This window comes from Rosa chinensis, chromosome 2 (assembly GCF_002994745.2).
Source record: "Rosa chinensis cultivar Old Blush chromosome 2, RchiOBHm-V2, whole genome shotgun sequence".
Taxonomy (NCBI): domain Eukaryota; kingdom Viridiplantae; phylum Streptophyta; class Magnoliopsida; order Rosales; family Rosaceae; genus Rosa; species Rosa chinensis.
Window position 1 is genome coordinate 85,253,556 of NC_037089.1, and position 18,080 is coordinate 85,271,635.

Below are 18,080 nucleotides of genomic sequence, written 5' to 3' on the forward strand. Positions count from 1 at the left end.
AAAAAATTATACCTCTATATGAGGTCTAGATTTGCATATTATTTTTTATATTGATTTCATGTTCTATAATTATATGTACCTTATAGGTAGGTTTATTTAATGCTCTTCACTTTCCACCTTTTAGTTAGGTTTATACTAGAATACCATATTTTCTCTTTGCGAGGTAAAAATATATGCCTTTCTATGAGGTAAAACACTCATGCTTGCATACTTTTTAGTTAAATTGATTTCAAGTTCTTTAATTATACCTCATAGTTAGGTTGACTTGATGTTTTAAGTTTTATATTGTTTAGTTATGTTCATTTTATATTTATTCATGATTTCTGGAATGATTATGTATAATTAATAATTTAAATTTCAATCTTTGAAAAATTAAAAATTATAATAATGAAAATTTTGCAAAATCAGGTAATTTAAATTTGTTTCCTTTTTTTGACTTGAAGGGTCAAATTGGACAAAACAAATAATCAATGGACCGTAATTAACAAATAAAAAGTGACTGGACTGCATCCACTATTGAACTACGAAATTGGACCTTGATTTAAATATCTCTAATTCGATCATTCATTCTAGTATGCTTCGTCTAACACATTTTCATATCATCGATTAAACTTAAGTTACAACGTTTTCTTAATTTTCTTACTAACAATAGTGTATCGAGACGTGTGACTCTTAACATCAATATAACTCAAATAAGCTCATATTTATTAAGAATTAAAGATAAAAACAAAACAAAATAATGCTTATATTATATTGTCTAAAACTGTAGTTTAGAACTTTAAGGATATTATTATATATGTGTAGTGTACGCTGTTGCACCATCAGAATATTGTGCTAATATGAACGAAAAGTAGATGTCCCCCAACAACATCAATAATTTGATTCTGTCTAAAGGTTGTTCCATGACCTACATTTATAAGATTCTTTCCCTAATTATAAGAGAAGGACTTCAAACTTTCTCCAAGAATAAGATCAAATCTCTTAAAACTACTAGTCAACAATTTTCACTACTACTTCTCACAAGACCTTGTTGAGCATAATGCATAATTAGCCTAGTGATATGGCTTTCTTTTAAGACTTGTATTAAATCAATTCTACAACAATAACACAAGTGGTCATAATTATGTTTTGATACCAAATGCAATGGCTAATATGTTAGCTTAGAGATTTAAATGACGCATATAGTTGATAACAATTTACCAAAGAAATGAGAGACTTGTGATATAAAAAGATACAATGTCAATTATTCAAGATGTTGATATTGTTTGAGAGTTGAGACATGTAAACTCAAATTTAACCATCACTATCCACATAGCCTAATAGAGGCATTAACAATATTAAGCTAAAAAATATTATGGATTCCCATGATAATTGTAGCTTGTTTAGCCTAATAATATGTAATTAGAAATATAATTTAATTAGAGAAGCTTTATAGTGCTTCTGAGTTTTGAAATATTAAAACATAAATAGTTAAATTTGTTTCTCGTGTGGGATAGTGATTTACACCTACAACTCCCAAGTATTGAAACTTCAATTGTGGATCACATTAGCGACTATTGAGTCTATAATTTCAATACTCAAAAACACTATAGAATTTTTTGAATTTGTCCCAAACGTTGCTAGATGTGGAATCCTGTAAAAGCCACTGAGGCACCAATGATGAAGTCACAGCCGGGAAAAGCTGAGGCTTCTCCCTTTTTCCTCGATCGCCACGTGGAAAAAGTAGAGCTAAAGTTTGAGAATCCCCGTAACAAACAGCGGTGTTACAGCTGAACATTTCCACCGTCGATCCTCTGGCGTTGAAAAGCCGTTAATCCCGCCAACTTGCGACGTCACACCCAAAAATATCAAATTTTTAATTAATTAAAAAAAGAAAAATAATTCTAAGAGTCTAGAGAATTGGAGTGGGAGAGAAGTCGCCTTCCTCATTGCTTCGACATTCCAACTCTCTCTGCAACCCCACAACACAACTCTTCTTCACACCAGTACTTCTCTATTACCCAGTTTGCCCCTTGCTCTCTCTTCCTCTTCCTCTTCCTCTTCTTCACACGTATATATAAGTTTTTATGAATAACAGAGACATATCATAGGCTCATTCCATGTGTTTCTCTGTTATATAACTTTGCCATTCTCTTTTGCTTCTCATATTCAGGTACGCCTTATTTATTGTTCTTAATCTTATTTTTCTATATGTAGCATTGGGGTAATTCACTGTTTGATTTAAATGGGTTGTGGTTGTTTATGTGTTCTTGATATAAAGGACATGGCTTTAGTGATTTGTAGAGACAAAGATAGGTTCTTTTAGCTATTGAGTTTCAATCTGTTTCTGGGTTTATATGTTGTCATATGATTCAGTTATGTAATCTGGAATCAGTATTTGGTTGTTCTATTTGTTGTTTTTGTTGTTTGGCTTTTGGATGTTTTGTACTATGATTTGGCAGGATATGGATTGGTTTGTTAAGGCTATGATCGTATGATAAGTCGCTATGTCTGTCCCAGCTATACATTTGGTCTGTTGCTTTTGTGTTTTTTTCTTGTTGCTGATGATTTTAATTTTTTGGGTATAGGTTTATTTGTTATAGTCTAGTGAAGCTAAATTAGGGAATGCCTGGATTAGCTATGGATGAAGTGAATGTGAATGGGGTAGTAGATGAGCAGAGTGGAGAGTATACACCTCACAAGGAAGGCTATAACCAGCAAGGCTCTCCGAGAAGTCCATTGAGCCCTCAAAGTCCTCATAGTGACTCCATTGGTATGCCTATGGATGGCCGGATTGACACCTCGATTGAGCAGCTGTATCACAATGTATGTGAAATGCAGAGCTCTGATCAATCTCCATCCAGGGCTAGTTTTGGATCATTTGGTGCTGAGTCGAGGATTGATTCGGAGTTGAATCATCTTGTTGGGTATGTCCATCCAGATGTGGAGGTAAGGAAAGAGGTTGTTGTGGAAACCAGAGAGGATGGTACCTCAACTCCTGAAAAAGAAAATGTGTCTGTGGGAACAAAGGTGAAGATTCAATCTCCTAGGTTCAGTCCTAGGAGCAAATCTCCCAATCAGAGGCCTCCCCTTGACAAGAGGAGTCCAAGAAATGCAAGTTCAGTGATGTCGAAGAACAAGCTGAGAAGTTTAGCTTTACGAGGGATGAAGCTTCAGAATGGAGTCGAGGATCCCTCTGTAGAGGGATTGGATAGCCCTGATCTTGGACCCTTCTTGCTTAAGCAAGCAAGGGATATGATTTCTGCTGGTGAAAGTCCCCGGAAGGCGCTTGAGTTGGCTCGTCGGGCAGTGAAATCATTTGAGAAATGTACAACCGAGAAACCCAGTTTAGAGTTGGTCATGTGTTTGCATGTTTTGGCATCAATCCATTGCAGCTTAGGCCAGTACAATGAGGCAATTCCAGTTCTTGAGCGCGCCATTGATATTCCAGCTATAGAGGATGGCCATGACCACGCACTAGCCAAGTTTGCAGGGTGCATGCAATTGGGTGACATTTATGCAATGACGGGTCAGATTGAGAATTCAATACTGTTCTACACAGCAGGTATGGAGATACAAAGGCAAGTCTTGGGAGAAACTGACCCTCGATTTGGTGAGACATGTCGATATGTAGCTGAGGCTCATGTCCAAGCATTGCAGTTTGATGAGGCTGAGAAGCTGTGTCTAATGGCCCTTGAAATCCACAGAGAGAATGGTTCTCCAGCTTCACTTGAGGAGGCGGCAGATAGAAGACTCATGGGACTTATCTGTGACTCAAAAGGAGATTATGAAGCTGCTCTTGAGCATTATGTTTTAGCAGGCATGTCCATGTCTGCCAATGGCCATGAAACAGATGCAGCTTCAATTGATTGCAGTATTGGAGATGCTTATCTGGCCTTGGCTCGGTATGATGAGGCAGTCTTTGCTTTCCAGAAAGCACTGACTGTGTTTAAGACCACTAAAGGAGAGACACATCCAGCAGTAGCTTCTGTTTATGTCCGGTTAGCTGATCTTTACAACAAGATAGGGAAGTTTAAGGAGTCCAAGTCGTACTGTGAAAATGCACATAAGATCTACGGGAAGCCAAATCCCGGAACCCCTGCAGAAGAGATTGCTAGCGGTCTTATTGATGTTTCTGCTATCTATCAATCTATGAATGATTTGGAGCAGGCCCTCAAGTTACTCAAGAAGGCTTTGAAGATGTTTGGTGACTCCCCAGGTCAACAAAGTACAATTGCAGGAATTGAGGCTCAGATGGGGGTCATGTATTATATGATGGGAAATTATTCAGACTCCTACAACACCTTCAAAAGTTCCACAACCAAGTTCAGGGCCAGTGGAGAGAAAAAATCAGCATTGTTTGGGATTGCTCTGAACCAAATGGGTCTAGCCTGTGTGCAGTGCTATTCAATAAACGAGGCTGCAGACCTGTTTGAAGAAGCCAGGAATATCTTAGAGAAGGAATACGGGCCATATCACCCTGATACATTGGGCGTGTATAGTAATTTGGCTGGCACATACGATGCAATGGGCAGGTACTATGCTTTTCTCTCTTCTTTGCATTCACTTACTTTATTTCAGAATCTCATTCCATCAGATGAAGTATTTAGCAAGCTGTGACATGCTTTAGTTAAGCTTTATTCTTCAGTGTCATTAATGCTTTTGGTGACTTGCACAGGTTGGATGATGCCATTGAAATTTTGGAATATGTTGTTGGGATGAGAGAAGAGAAGCTTGGAACGGCAAATCCTGATGTGGCCGATGAGAAGCGGAGGTTGGCTGTGTTGTTGAAAGAAGCAGGCAGGGTGAGGAACAGGAAACCAAGATCACTAGAGACACTTCTCGACACTGCCAACCCCCAAATTAGAAGAAGTGACATTATTGAGGTACTGTGACGCAATGTATGTATATAGGCTTCGTATGTAAAGCATGTCCTAGTAGAAAATTAGTTGGTTTGTGTCTGTTAGGTTGTCATTGGGATTCTTTAGTCATAAAATAAGCATATAACAAGAAGAACATCAGAAATGGGTATGAGTTTCTTTATTGAAATATCAGTAATGGTCATTGTTGTGTCGAAGAAAAGATTGCTTATTTCTTTAATTGTTTTAGACGTGTGATAAAATCCTTTGTGAGATTCTTCCTTGTATGCCTCACTGTCAATAAAGAATTGGTGGAGCATCATTTTCTCTTGTTGGTGCACCAAAATGCTGTTATACAACTTCAATTGCTTCTTAGCACGAATGAGCAAGGCACTAAACTCTGATATTGAATTGTACCAGCTCAGACATATATTTCTTTGTTTTCTGATCACAATTCATTAACTACTGCGATGCACTTCACACAAACATGTCAAGCATTAAGAGTTGTAATGCGAAAGGCTAAGCCAACTTATCCCAGATAGATAAAGCTAACGGTTACTAATTACGTGTGTAGCAAATAAATATCCAACTAATCAAGCAACCGATGATTATTGATTCATTGCATGTGCTCACCCATGACAAGCCTCTGTGATTGAAACTGGTGGATCAGACAGTGAGCCGTTAATAATTTGATTGGCAAGCAATATGTTTGCTGCCTGAGAGTAGTGTATGCCATCCCAACTAATATGTCTTGATGGATTATTACAAGGGTTGCCATATACCGTTCCATTCACTATGGCCTTCTTTCCACAATCAATATGGTACCCCTTGTAACTGCCACAGCAGAAGTCGAAAGGATCCACAAAACCTGTCATCACCATACGTTAGAAGTTAGACAAAACTCAGTTATATGATGCTGCATACATGTTTGTGAATGATCATTGAAGTCACCTTCATTTTTCGCGTTGCTGATCACTGTATATTTAGCTGAATACACATCGACATAAGTGAATACTGCAAGAGGAAGCTGCTTCCTCAAGTGTAATACACTGTTCTTAAGCTGCCGATTGAACTCCTGAGCTACCTCGTTGGTAGGCTTCACGCAGCCAATCCGGTCCAGATTACCTGGCTTTGATTTGTCATAGATGACATTATAGGGCAAGCACCCATGAGGGCCTGTGTTATGCACCCAAAAAAACCTTGCCCCTTCTTTGTATAGTTTCTGAAACATAGCACATACATTCGAATTAGTACAAGCCCTTATGCCAATCAATGTTTTAGTCATTTCCCAGTAATCAGTGCTGCTGCATACATACATTCATGGCTTGGTCTAACTGAGTGAGAATATCAGGAATGGAGGCTTGAACTTGCTGAATCGTCCCATGTTGAAAACCAAAGGCAAGATCATTCTGACCAATATCAATTGTGTACAAAGCTTTTGAGAAGTCCTCCGGCCTAGGAAGTCTTTGAGCTGGTGCCAAAGTTTCATCAATCTCATTTGAATGAGTGAGTGTGCAGCATAATAGCTAAAGTATTTAAACCAAGGCTATGCTTGATCAACATGACAAAATATATGGAACCAGGGCACATTATGCTAGTACTATCACTACTATAATTAAGGGTGAGAGACTGACTGTTTGAACTGTGTTGCTTGTAGAGGGCTATGGATTGAGACTTGAATCTTATGAACTGTGAAACTTGAATGCCGAGATGAAACGGGCTATAACCGCCTGGCCTAATGGATGAACCGCCAGTTGCAAAATTTGCACCATGCCTGAAATTAGTCCCAAGTGAGTCCAAGTATGGACTGAGATATGGTAGCTGCAACTTCTCAGCTGCCCAACAAAGTTTCAAAGTTAGCACAAGCTAATGAGATACACAATTTGCTTAGCTCAGGCTCTTAGCATAGCTACCTCACCTATGAAATCTATAATAAGGCGACCATCAGAAAAGCGTCCAGAAGAATGTCCAAAGAAACTTTCACCATTGGGAGGAGGAACCACTTCTATGGCGGCTGAAATAGCGCCGGTGTCAGAGTTTGAGTCACCAAAGTTGTATATGGCCGGAAACATACAACTCCCAGAACCACCAGCATTCACTCCCAAAGCTAAAATGCCAAGTACTGCAAAAAATAGCCTCACAAGATCCATGCTAACCTTAGCCTCAGCAACTATGAAAGTATGAAGTGCACTTTAAAGTAAGAGACAGCAGCATTTGGACCTTATCAGCATAATGTACAAAGAGAGACCGACTCATATCCACAACGTGACTCAAAACTTCCCCATAAATACAAACAGACTGTGACATCAACCATGTCTGTTTCTTTGGTGGACCTACTTATCAACAACTTTGAAGGAAGATATTACTGATATTACATTTGTAACTTCACCAAATCTTTCATGAAGATCACAGCTTTTGTAACTGATCCATCCATCCAAGTAACCAAAATTAATTGGCATATACGGGTAAATATGTCGAGCAATTCCACCTTTTAACCTTCGAATCAAGGGGTTCATTGCTCGCCCATAGATTGTTTTTCATCGTTAGATTTGGCCACATATGACATGTAATTTCACTTTCTCAACCGTCAAATCGAAATGTTCAGATTGTTATTCATCGTTAGATTTTATCACAGTCAATATGCCAATATGGTATCGAACACAATAATCAACCGACACGGTCAAGTTACTTGGATCCATTTAGTGGGTTTATGGTCCATATTCTGTATTGGATACAAGAATCAACAAATTGAACATTATTATGATCTTGATGTAAAGTTTCATGATAAAACAGCGGTGATAGCTAAGGCCACGGATTTGGGCTTGGAACCAAGCAATTGCACTCTTAGTTTTATTACTGTAACAGACCTACTACAATTCTGTAACAGAAATTGCTTCACTAAGAGTGATGGCAATGCAAAAAGAGGAGATATATAACATCATTGTACTCGGACAAAAAAAAAATCATTGTACAGTAAGAAAATTACGGTAAAAGATTAAGATAACTAGACCAACTACGGTAATTGCAGCTCACATAAATTACAAGTCACATAGTTCTTTCAGTTCCAAACACACATTTATATTGAAGTTGAGCATACCTGGTTCAATAGAGTAATTTTTCTTTCTTTTATTTAAACCAAAGAATCAGTTAATCAGTAAAAGGTAAAAGAAATAAAGAAACCAGAAGTAAAAAGTGCAACCTGTAGTGGCTTTTACCATAAGCTGCCCAATTGCTGATGCTTCAGCTCAAACCAAAAAGGTTCTGGAAGCTAAAATTGAACTATTAATGATGCTGAGAATTTGTAATTTCTATACCTATAAGCATGACTGAGTGAATTAGATCCCAGAAAACTGCATTTCCTAACACATCGGCTGATTGTGTAGTTGTCGTGAACTCCATGTACTCTTTACAGACGAACAAGGGAATATTATTGTTGGCAGCCTCTCACTTTCTTCAACATGAGGAAAATCAATCGTGTAGTGAAGACCACGGCTCTCATGTCTAGCAAGGGCACTGCTCACCACCATCTTCGCACAACAAAAGAAGTTTCTCATTTCACAAGCCTCAAGCCCCACCATTGTGGGTTCCCATCCCAACCGGAATAAGTAGTCCTCCCATTTTGCCTCAAGATCATGAATCTTTTGTTCTGCTGCCTCGAGCCTTGTTGTAGAACGAACAATTCCAACATAGTTCCACATGATTGATTGCAGTTCTTTTCTTACTTTCCTGGTCATGGTCAAAATTTTGTTGATGACATTGCGCTCAAGTGACATAGGCACAACTGGTCTGGACCACCAATTTGAAGCACTGAAGTCAAGGCTAGAGCTCTTCATGTGATCAATGGAGGGCTGGACTGCTCTTCGTGCAAAAACCAGAGCTTCAAGCAATGAGTTACTAGCAAGACGGTTAGCTCCATGCAAACCTGTGCAAGCAACTTCGCCTGCCACATAAAGGCCCTGCACATTCGTCTCTCCCTGGAGTCCAGCACGGACACCCCCACACATATAATGAGCTGCAGGAACCACAGGAATTGGCTGGCGAGTTATATCCAAGCCACCTCTAAGGCACTCAGCGGCAATATTAGGGAAGTGAGAAAGAATTTTGTCCCTCGGCTTGTGACTTATATCAAGTAGCACATACTTCTCATTACGCTTTTTAAGCTGGTCGTCTATGCTTCTAGCTACCACATCCCTGGTAGCAAGTTCTGCTCGTTCATCATAGAGTGGCATGAACCTTTCCATGTCTAAATTGTACAGAATGCCACCATCACCCCTGACAGCTTCAGTGATGAGAAATGCATTTCCTCGAGCCTTGGTAGATTTGACAGGGAGACCTTCATCAGCCAAAGCCGTGGGGTGGAACTGAACAAATCTGCAGAAACAAATCACAGTAAGACCATTAAAAGCCTTTAATATTACACTTTAACATCCAGATGTAGCTTATCCAATCCACTTGCGCCCTTGTTTGTTACTTTAGGAAACAGTAAAGTATGTTCCATTCACACCATTCCCAGAAGAACACCTTACGAACTAAAGTAACCGAGTTCAAAGTATCTTAGTCAAATTTCAAAATGGCCTATCTGACATGATCAACACCCATACAACATAACAGTAAATATTGATTAGTCAAGACTACAAGATCTACATTTTTTTCACCAAAAGTGGTTCTAAACATGAAACTTACTCCATGTTGGAGACCACAGCTTGAGCTCGATGAGCCATTGCAATTCCATCTCCAGTGGCTACCTATCAGAGTATCATGAACAATAAGATACAGCATTCTAGTTGTGATATATCACACATCCATTCTGTGACTACAGTCTACTACCACCCAATTGCTGCCAATTAACTACTTTAAAAAAGGAACTGCATCTGTTTTATAGGATATACAAAGGGAAAAAAAAAATAACACGAATAATTCATAAACACTAAGTACCGGAGGATTTGTAGTGGTTGGATAGATTTGTCCAGCCCCACCTGATGCTAGTAAAGTCACCTTTGAAATAAAACGTATCACCTGAAAGTACGAAAAAAGGAAGGTCATATTTAAATACCGGAATAAGATCTCTAATCATGGTTACAGGCAGGCAGAAGGATGATGAAGATGGTAAAGATGTCTTATAACAAAACATTGCCCGCAAAATTTTAGAGAGAATATGTGTCAGTTGTAGTCACCTCAAGTGTCTCTGTATTCAAAGTGTCAACACCCAGGCAAACTGTCTCAGAACCGTCCTGTTGCCAGAAACACATTTTATGTTAGCAAACACACCTCAAAAGCAATCACAAAATTCCATACCAGTTTTAACATCCATCAACGACTTAATGTCCATTTTTTTCCTAGGTGTGTGTCAAAGTTCTACGGTATGATAAAGTTGCCTTTCTGAAAGTCAGCCCATAGAGCTAATTTTTATAGGAGTAAGTGGTACTTTTACATAGACAAACAAGCCATGAGAAGAAAGCAAACCTGAGAAGTTAGCAAATCTATAGCAAAATGGTGTTGAAACATGAAGATATTAGGATCCTTAATAACTGCCTCCAACAGTGCCCGTTCAATCTCCTTTCCCGTCATATCAGCAGCATGAACAATTCTGTGATGAGAGTGACCCCCCTCTCTTGTTAGGTGCAAGTTTCCATCCTCCCCATGATCAAATGATGCACCCATTGCAATTAATTCTCTAATTCTTTCAGGTCCCTCTGTACACACAACCTGGAATAAAAGAAAAAACCTGAGAAAAAGCACGAACAAGCACATCCCCATAATTCATGATAATCACATATTACTGGTTTCCCATCTATATTTACCAATGCATATTTTGGCTAAGTGTTATATACACAGTAAATAATGTAGATAATATATATAAAACAAGCACCAATACTGAACAATGAACACGCATTATACTTCACTTGGACTCATGAATGGTATCCCAATAACCCATTCAGTTTCTTTTCTTGAACTATTTACTGCTGTATACATCAAAATAAAGATACCCTAAAAATTATAGTTTTAGGATATCAAAACCACGACCAATGGCATATGAAACTGCAATATCCACAGAGGCACAGATCAAAGTTGATAATGTATATTTAAGTTATTGGTTCTGTAACATACTCTGACAGTCTCCTCATCACATAGATAAGCTCCTGCTACAATGGTGTCCTGGACATGACTCTCCACAGAATCCGAAGGGCACAGTACAGCACTAACACCACCTTGAGCATAATTTGTATTACTTTCATGAGGCTCAGCCTTGGTAATGACAGCAACAGATCCATGTTTTGCCACTTCCAGGGCATAGCGGAGGCCAGCAACTCCACTACCAATAACAGTAAAATCGAAGAACTTAGTGGAATCATCTCGCAAGCTTGATGAAGTGATGGTTCTTAAGGGCTTTGAGCTCTCATTAATTGGAGATTGGGAGGAGTTACATCTCTGAATTTGCAAGAACTTTGAAACACCACGCGACCTGGATGGTTATACAATAAAGCATAAATGATAAGTTAAGCTGTCTAAAATCCCACATTTTGCGATCAAAGAGGCAATCTCACTACTACCATTAAACACTTGAATGATGTTGGAATTCATGAGAGAGTGAATGCATTTGGCATTGTATCATCAATCTGCGTGCAATAAAAACTTCTATGCATAAAAAATGGTATCTGAGATGCTTCAATATGGCAGTATGATTCCACGTGCACAATTAATTTCAGAAAAATGTGGAATGCTGCATGACTAAGGCAGTGATAAGGTACCATGAAAGCTCACTAAATGTGACCCAAGAAGCCTTTCTACAGCCTTGTGCGTTGAAGTCCCTTACTCTGAAATGCAGTTTACCAGTTCCAGCTGGTATACAAGTTGTCATTGCTCCTTCTGTAGGTTTACAAGAATCGGTGTAAAATTATATCAGCAGTTTCAACTAGGAACCAGAACCCTGTTTTTTAAACAAAACCCCCTTCACAGAACTCTTATAAAAGGAAAAAAGTAAACTGAACCTACCAAAGGAATGAGATAATATCTATGCACCTACACTCCTTTTCATTCATGAAGAAAGATTCTTCTTCAACCCATTTCAATACATGATCCATTTCAATCAAAAAATGTGTCCTCATGATCGAAATACCATACAGAACAATTCACATATCATTTCCACACAAAAACAAGGAACAATTGTATCCCAGAATCTATCAAAAACGAAACTTTGCCACACCAACTAGTACAAAAGAACACCCACCAACTCCATAAAGGTAAAGTTTTAATCTTTGTCCATTCAAAAAAAAAAGTTTTAATCTTTGCTGAGCAGAAGCAATCTTTAATCACGAGGAAAGCAGCCACCCACATCCAAATTACTACCCATTAAGTTACTTTCACCAAAAATGAGAGCTGATAAAAAGAAACTACGAAACTGAACATATGAACAAAACCACCCCATAACAAAACCCACTGGAACATTCTCAACGGAAACAAAACCACCACAAATTCAAGAACCGATTGAAACACAGAACCAGACAGTTGGAATCTCGGTACTTACAGAGACTATGCTGAACAAGTATCTGAGTTTGGGCTTCAATGAACCCAACCCAATGAAGAAGAAGAACAAGAAGAAAGGAGCGAATAGATTCTGAATATTAAGAGAGTTTTATAGGTGGAATACAACAAATATGAGGTTGAGAGAAATGAAGAGGAAAAGAATCACGTCTTCATTTCATTAACGATACGCCCCCACCAAGCCTTCGCTTACAGAACCATCCTGGAACTTCGCGCCATACTTCCCTTATAGGCAGCCATCCCTCATTTTATTTCTTTTCTTTTCCTTAATTGTTTTCTTTGTCTTTACTTTCAACGGTAAATACTAGGTGGGATATTTTTTATCTCAAAAAGAAAGATTCGTACATGACAATTCTTTCTCTTTTATTTCACCACATTAAAAGTGTTGAATTACTCATAATTATCTGCGTTTGTTATCTATATAGACTATTAATGTTAGAAGTTATTTTAGAGAGCCTACTCTTCCCACTTCTAATGTGTGGCGCTTTTATACTTAAGAATTGGAAAACGCGTTTCATGTGACTTCGCTAAAATGTGATCAACCTCGTTCATTTGGTTTCAAGTTTACATGTCTCGCACATTGCATTGCCCATCTAATTACTTACTCAGTCACCGGAACTATTAGGTCATAGAACATTCCAAGAAATGAAAAAAGTTTACACAAACACTAACCAATTGTCCATAGTAGATAGTAAGCATTGTTTTGCAAATTTGGGTATGAAAATAATCCCATGAGTAGTAAGAATTTGTTTTTTCTTTGACTGATTTATGATGGCTGATTAGAATGAACTTGTCCATTCAAAAACTGAGGAGGCGGTTCCAACTTCCAACCTGGTCAAAAGGGCTAGAAAAGACTACACATTTCGTGGTACATTCACGAGAATTTTGAGCCACTACAGCATAATCTTCAAAAAGTGATCATGGATTGGCCACCACGGTCCAAAAAGAGGAATAAAACCAATCTGAGTAGCGTCCCATTTCTGTTGAGATTGATCGATGCGCATAGAACCTTACTCCAACTGGGCAAGTAGGTCCTTGAGATGCATGTGAGTTGTGAGCAAACAAATTAAGTCAAATTGAAATACTACGACTATATATATAGGTCTAGTACGTTCTCTTGTTCCTTCCTATGACTTTACGGGCAAGACATCTCCAAGAGTTTTGAGGAACCTGCTTTGAAGTTTGTAGGGAAATTCCTTGGGGTTTTTTTTTCATTTCAGAGTAGGAAAATGTTCGTTAGGGTCCTTAGGAATAGGGATATGATAATTGAATGGAAGTGGAAGAACAAAGGTTTCGGCAGGCAGGTTTTCTTTCTGTGTAGAGATTTGACAATCCAAGAGATGATTAGGATTGCCAAATTTTAGAATTTTGATGCATGCAAATATCTAACGTCCAGTATAAAATGATATAATCCAAATTCGATATGGTATAAATATTAACTCCAACTTAACACAACACAATTTAATGACTAATAATATCAAATTTTTTGTTTTATTACCAAATACTAGCCTCCATCCACACAAACTTTGCATGTGCAAAGAGTATATATATATATATATATATATATATGTGTGTGTGTATATATATATATATATATATATTTCTTTTTAGAATAGAAAAAGTAATAAAAGACAACCGTTATTGTTTAAAACGAAGAAACAAAAAAGGAGGCCAGAAAAACTATAGGTATCTCGGTGATGAGTGGGAGTGGAATGGAGTGGCATGGATTATATTCGAAACGGTGGGGTGTCATGTCTACATGACTTGTGATCTCAGACGCTACTGAAGATATATATATATATATAGGCGACGCAGTCACACTCACATAAATGTAACATATAGTCATATACAGTACAAGCTGGCCACACCATATAAATGCTATTGCTTGTACCACGGCAGCCACACACTCACATGAAGCACTTGATTAAGAAGTTTTCAATAGTTCCATGGTGCCACAGTACCATCCTCTTTGTTTCTTTGTTTTCATTGATTGTAACATATAATGATATAAGACTAGTGTGTCTAAATATATGTACATGAAAGTAAACACTTGAGAATAAGATGAATAATTAAAATTAGATATATAGGAGATCAGGAGATCGGAGGACAAAAGAAAATAGGATATGTTGAAAATACAAGGATAGAAACTGTTTTCTAGAGAATGGAGATTGCAGTGCACTGATCAATCCTTACTAGACAGCAGAAATCAAAATAACAAACTAGACACCAGATTTTGGTTATGCAGTGAAAACCTCAAATATGAGATTAAAAACACTGCGGGGCTCTTACTCTTGAGAATCCAAAATAATAATCATCCTATTCAAAAGGATATGTTCTTGTACAAACTTGTATAGCACTTGCTCGGCTATAAGATTTAGACAAAAGCTAACTCTAAGTTTATCTTCCTTTTAGAACTCCTTCACTTGAATGATCTTCAAATCTTGTTCTTCTTTCTTCACAGTCTCTTTACTAATCTCGAGAGAGTATTATCATATGAAACTATGATCACAAACACTTATACATGGATCAAGTGTTTTGACTCTTTGTGAGGACTCAATCTCAAGCGAACATGCAAGACTCTACCAAATAATATTCTTGCGTCTCTAGGTTGTCTCCTTTTGCCGTCTGTTTTTCCTTCTTATCAAGGTTAGCTAACGTGTTCACCAAAACAACCAAAAACAGCTAATTACCCTAATCCACCTTCTACAAGGAAAAACAAATCTTTTTGTGTTAATAACAAATATATATAATTAAGGACACCAAATCCTAAAATATTAGGGAAATTAATAATCCAATATGGCACACAGAAAAATATCTTTAAATAACCAAAAGATATTAAACCCATTAACCTCAATGATACTTTCCCGTTTTGTATGGAATGGCAACACACAAAACTTGCACCTACATGTGTACTACGTACAGGGAATAGTAAACCCTAGATCGAGTCTTTTCTCTAATCAGTCTCTCTTTCCCAGCTGATCCCCCAAGGGGCATTTCTAACTACCTCATATATAGCATCCACAAGAGACTGAATTAGCTTAGAGATGGGATACCATAAAAGTGATTTCTCTATCTGTATCAGACCAAAAAGGCATGCGTTAGAACGTCTTTCGACGAGAAGGTCAGAAAACTTAGCAATCTCGCTCTTTAATTATTTTTTTACAATATTTTAGAGTTATTGCTATCAAAATTTTTAATTTTAGTTAACAAGACCTGTTCTCTTAATCTTCACTATTATAAAAGGAAGCTTAACTTAAATGAACAGTGCTTTTTCAACACTTTCAAAAAAAAAAAAAACCCTATGAGAGTTTTTCTCTCAACCCTAGTTTGTCTATGGCCTCCTTGCCTCCCTCAACAATTGCTTCATCCCCTTCTCTTCTTGCCTACTTTCTCATTTGACTATGGCCTTCATTGATGCAATAACAGCGAGCTTTGCAGCCTCGCTTGCTCTTGCTGATGGGGGTCGTGCCCCAGATCTAGGGAAGATCGGTGGAGGTCCTGTTCGCAAGTCCTCCCAATCGTTTCTCCTTGGCAAGCCTTTGACCCAAAAACCTATTGACCCAAAGGCATTCATGTCTCACTTCAATCAAACCTGCATGGTGGATAAGGAGTTTCAGATTCAAGAACGGGCTGGTGATCTGTTCTTGTTCTCCTTTGCTTCTGCACGTGATCGTAATAAAATTCTTTGGGGGGGGGGAGTATGGTGTTTTCATCGTGCCCCTGTCTGTTTTGAAGAATATGATGGCGTTAAGCCATTGCATGAAATTCCATTTAAGCATCTTCGAATCTGGGCTAGAGTTGCTGGCATACCTCCTATGTATGAAGAACCTGAGAATCTCATGTTGATTGGCAATCTGTTGGGTGGATTCTTGGACTATGACAAGAAGGAGTTTAAGAAGGGGGTGAATAGGGTTTTGTTCACCCATGACACATCCAAACCGATCCTTCTTGAAAGAAGAGTCTTTCTTGATACGAAGTTGAACCTGTGTTGCAATTCCAGTTCGAGCATCTGCGGGGGAGATGCTCTCAGTGTGGATTGGTCACACATGCCAGAATTGCTTGTGATGAGCCAACTGCAGTCAACCCTACTCCTAGGGTTCTTCACTTTCCAGGAGCTTCGACCTCAGAGAGTTCTTTTGCTTTTTCTACTAAGAGCAAGGGATACATTCTCTATCCTTCCCCGGTCATCCCAAAGAAGAAGAGACCAGCTTTACGCCGAGTGGAGCATCTGCACTCATATCCTCCTTCTCTCCCCGATCCGGTTCCAACTGAAATCAGTCCTACGTCTGCGGGTAGTCATTTGGAGCATAGGTTAGAGAGTACTGGTGCCTCAGGTGTGAAACCTGTTATGGAAGTTTCTTGTGATCTTGTTGTCCCTACAAATATGCAGAAGAAGCAGATTGATCTGGTTTCCAAGAAACGGGAGCGGAGTGGTGATAACCATCCTTCTCCCAAGAAATTCAAAACAATCTTGGGAGGAGGCAAGATTCCTACACTACAGACGGAGGCACTTAGCCTCATTGAAGAGGATGGTGACCTTACTTTGGTCACTCTGAAAAAGAAGTTTGGTAGGCCTCTTGGAAGCAAGAATAAAGCTCAGAGTGTCAATAAGAAGTTTGGTGGTACGCCTCTGAAGATCACTTATCCTCCTTGCATTGGAATAGTTCCCAGCTCTAGCGACAAGGGCAAAGGAAAGATTTAGTCATTCCAGATTTCTTTGCCTATTACTAGAAGTTTTAATCTTCTACTACTTGCATCTTAGTTTCTCTAGTTGTACACCAATTGAGGTCTCTAAGCGACTAGATTACAATTTAATAGAAGTTGGTAGGGAGAATTTTCTTTCTTGTGGTTAGACTCAATAAGTGAGTGCATGTGTTAACAGTGAAGGTCACCTGTCTTTTGTCTGGTAGCTTAGACCATTTATGATTTTGGTGTAAGACAGTATTGGATTTTCGAGTCTTCTGGCCATAGATATTTGAATAAAGTTATCTCTTTTTCTCAAAAAAAGAAAAGAAAAGGGAAACTTAACTTTGGTGTCATAAGCGTCAACAAAATTTGAAACACCTCAAATATTCTTAATTTAATAAATTATCACATCAGTATTTTTTTGTTTTTAAAGTTTAAAAATGTAAAATATATTATTATGTTTTATTGTTAGATAAACATAACATAAAAACAAACAAAATTAAATGAATAATCACAGTATCACACGTTCCTCTCTTCAACTATCCGGATAAACACGCGGGTTAAAGGCTAGTAATAGTATAAATATAGATAAATTTTGAATAAGATTTAAAATCGATATCAACCAAAGTTCTACGGGAGTCGTGTTATGCTTGGCGTGCCATTATTGTGGCATTACTCCGAGGAATTATGGTTTTTAATTTCGGTGCTTTCTGGTTGTCAACATGAGGGTGGATTGCCTTTGCACGTGGTTTGGCAGTACTTAGACACGGTGTTGAAGAGGGTAAATTGTCTCAGTCTAATGTTGGTGGCGAGGTTGTATCGTTACTCTCGGGATTTGTTATCTTTCATTGTAGCTCATGGTTTCGGGCGTAAAATTTGGTTAGGGGTTGGGCTCATTTGGCTAATGGTTGTTGCTATTAGCGATGGACCCATAACTATAGATCTTTGTAGGAATGTGTGTCATGGTGTAGTACCACAACCGATCATTCCAATGCGTTGTAATCTTTTCGGTTA

The 18,080-nt window shown here is 38.2% G+C and overlaps 3 protein-coding genes across 5 annotated transcripts; 1 reads left to right on the forward strand and 2 right to left on the reverse strand.

Moving 5' to 3' along the window:
* Positions 1-1,915: 1,915 nt before the first annotated feature.
* Positions 1,916-5,168, forward strand: LOC112187768 (protein KINESIN LIGHT CHAIN-RELATED 2). Of its 2 annotated transcripts, none has more exons than XM_024326686.2 (3): positions 1,916-2,152; positions 2,568-4,514; positions 4,658-5,168. In XM_024326686.2, the coding sequence occupies exons 2-3, from the start codon at positions 2,605-2,607 to the stop codon at positions 4,872-4,874; spliced, it is 2,127 nt and encodes a 708-aa protein (XP_024182454.1). In that variant the 5' UTR covers positions 1,916-2,152; positions 2,568-2,604; the 3' UTR covers positions 4,875-5,168. The 2 variants fall into 2 exon arrangements, with proteins under 2 accessions (XP_024182454.1, XP_024182455.1); XM_024326687.2 differs by having other exon boundaries at positions 2,583-4,514.
* Positions 5,169-5,220: 52 nt separating this feature from the next.
* On the reverse strand, positions 5,221-7,141 carry LOC112187769 (GDSL esterase/lipase At3g27950). The gene is made up of 5 exons (XM_024326688.2): positions 6,757-7,141; positions 6,473-6,673; positions 6,155-6,309; positions 5,790-6,060; positions 5,221-5,706 (listed from the first exon to the last, which is right to left on the reverse strand). The coding sequence occupies exons 1-5, from the start codon at positions 6,986-6,988 to the stop codon at positions 5,468-5,470; spliced, it is 1,098 nt and encodes a 365-aa protein (XP_024182456.1). The 5' UTR covers positions 6,989-7,141; the 3' UTR covers positions 5,221-5,467.
* A 723-nt stretch (positions 7,142-7,864) lies between these two features.
* LOC112188484 (L-aspartate oxidase, chloroplastic) lies at positions 7,865-12,612 on the reverse strand. Of its 2 annotated transcripts, none has more exons than XM_024327608.2 (8): positions 12,364-12,612; positions 11,588-11,766; positions 10,947-11,301; positions 10,302-10,544; positions 10,013-10,069; positions 9,774-9,854; positions 9,522-9,583; positions 7,865-9,209 (listed from the first exon to the last, which is right to left on the reverse strand). In XM_024327608.2, exons 2-8 carry the CDS (start codon positions 11,695-11,697, stop codon positions 8,198-8,200), a joined length of 1,920 nt encoding a protein of 639 aa, XP_024183376.1. In that variant the 5' UTR covers positions 11,698-11,766; positions 12,364-12,612; the 3' UTR covers positions 7,865-8,197. The 2 variants fall into 2 exon arrangements, with proteins under 2 accessions (XP_024183376.1, XP_024183375.1); XM_024327607.2 differs by having other exon boundaries at positions 11,588-11,705; positions 12,364-12,611.
* Between the last annotated feature and the right edge of the window lie 5,468 nt (positions 12,613-18,080).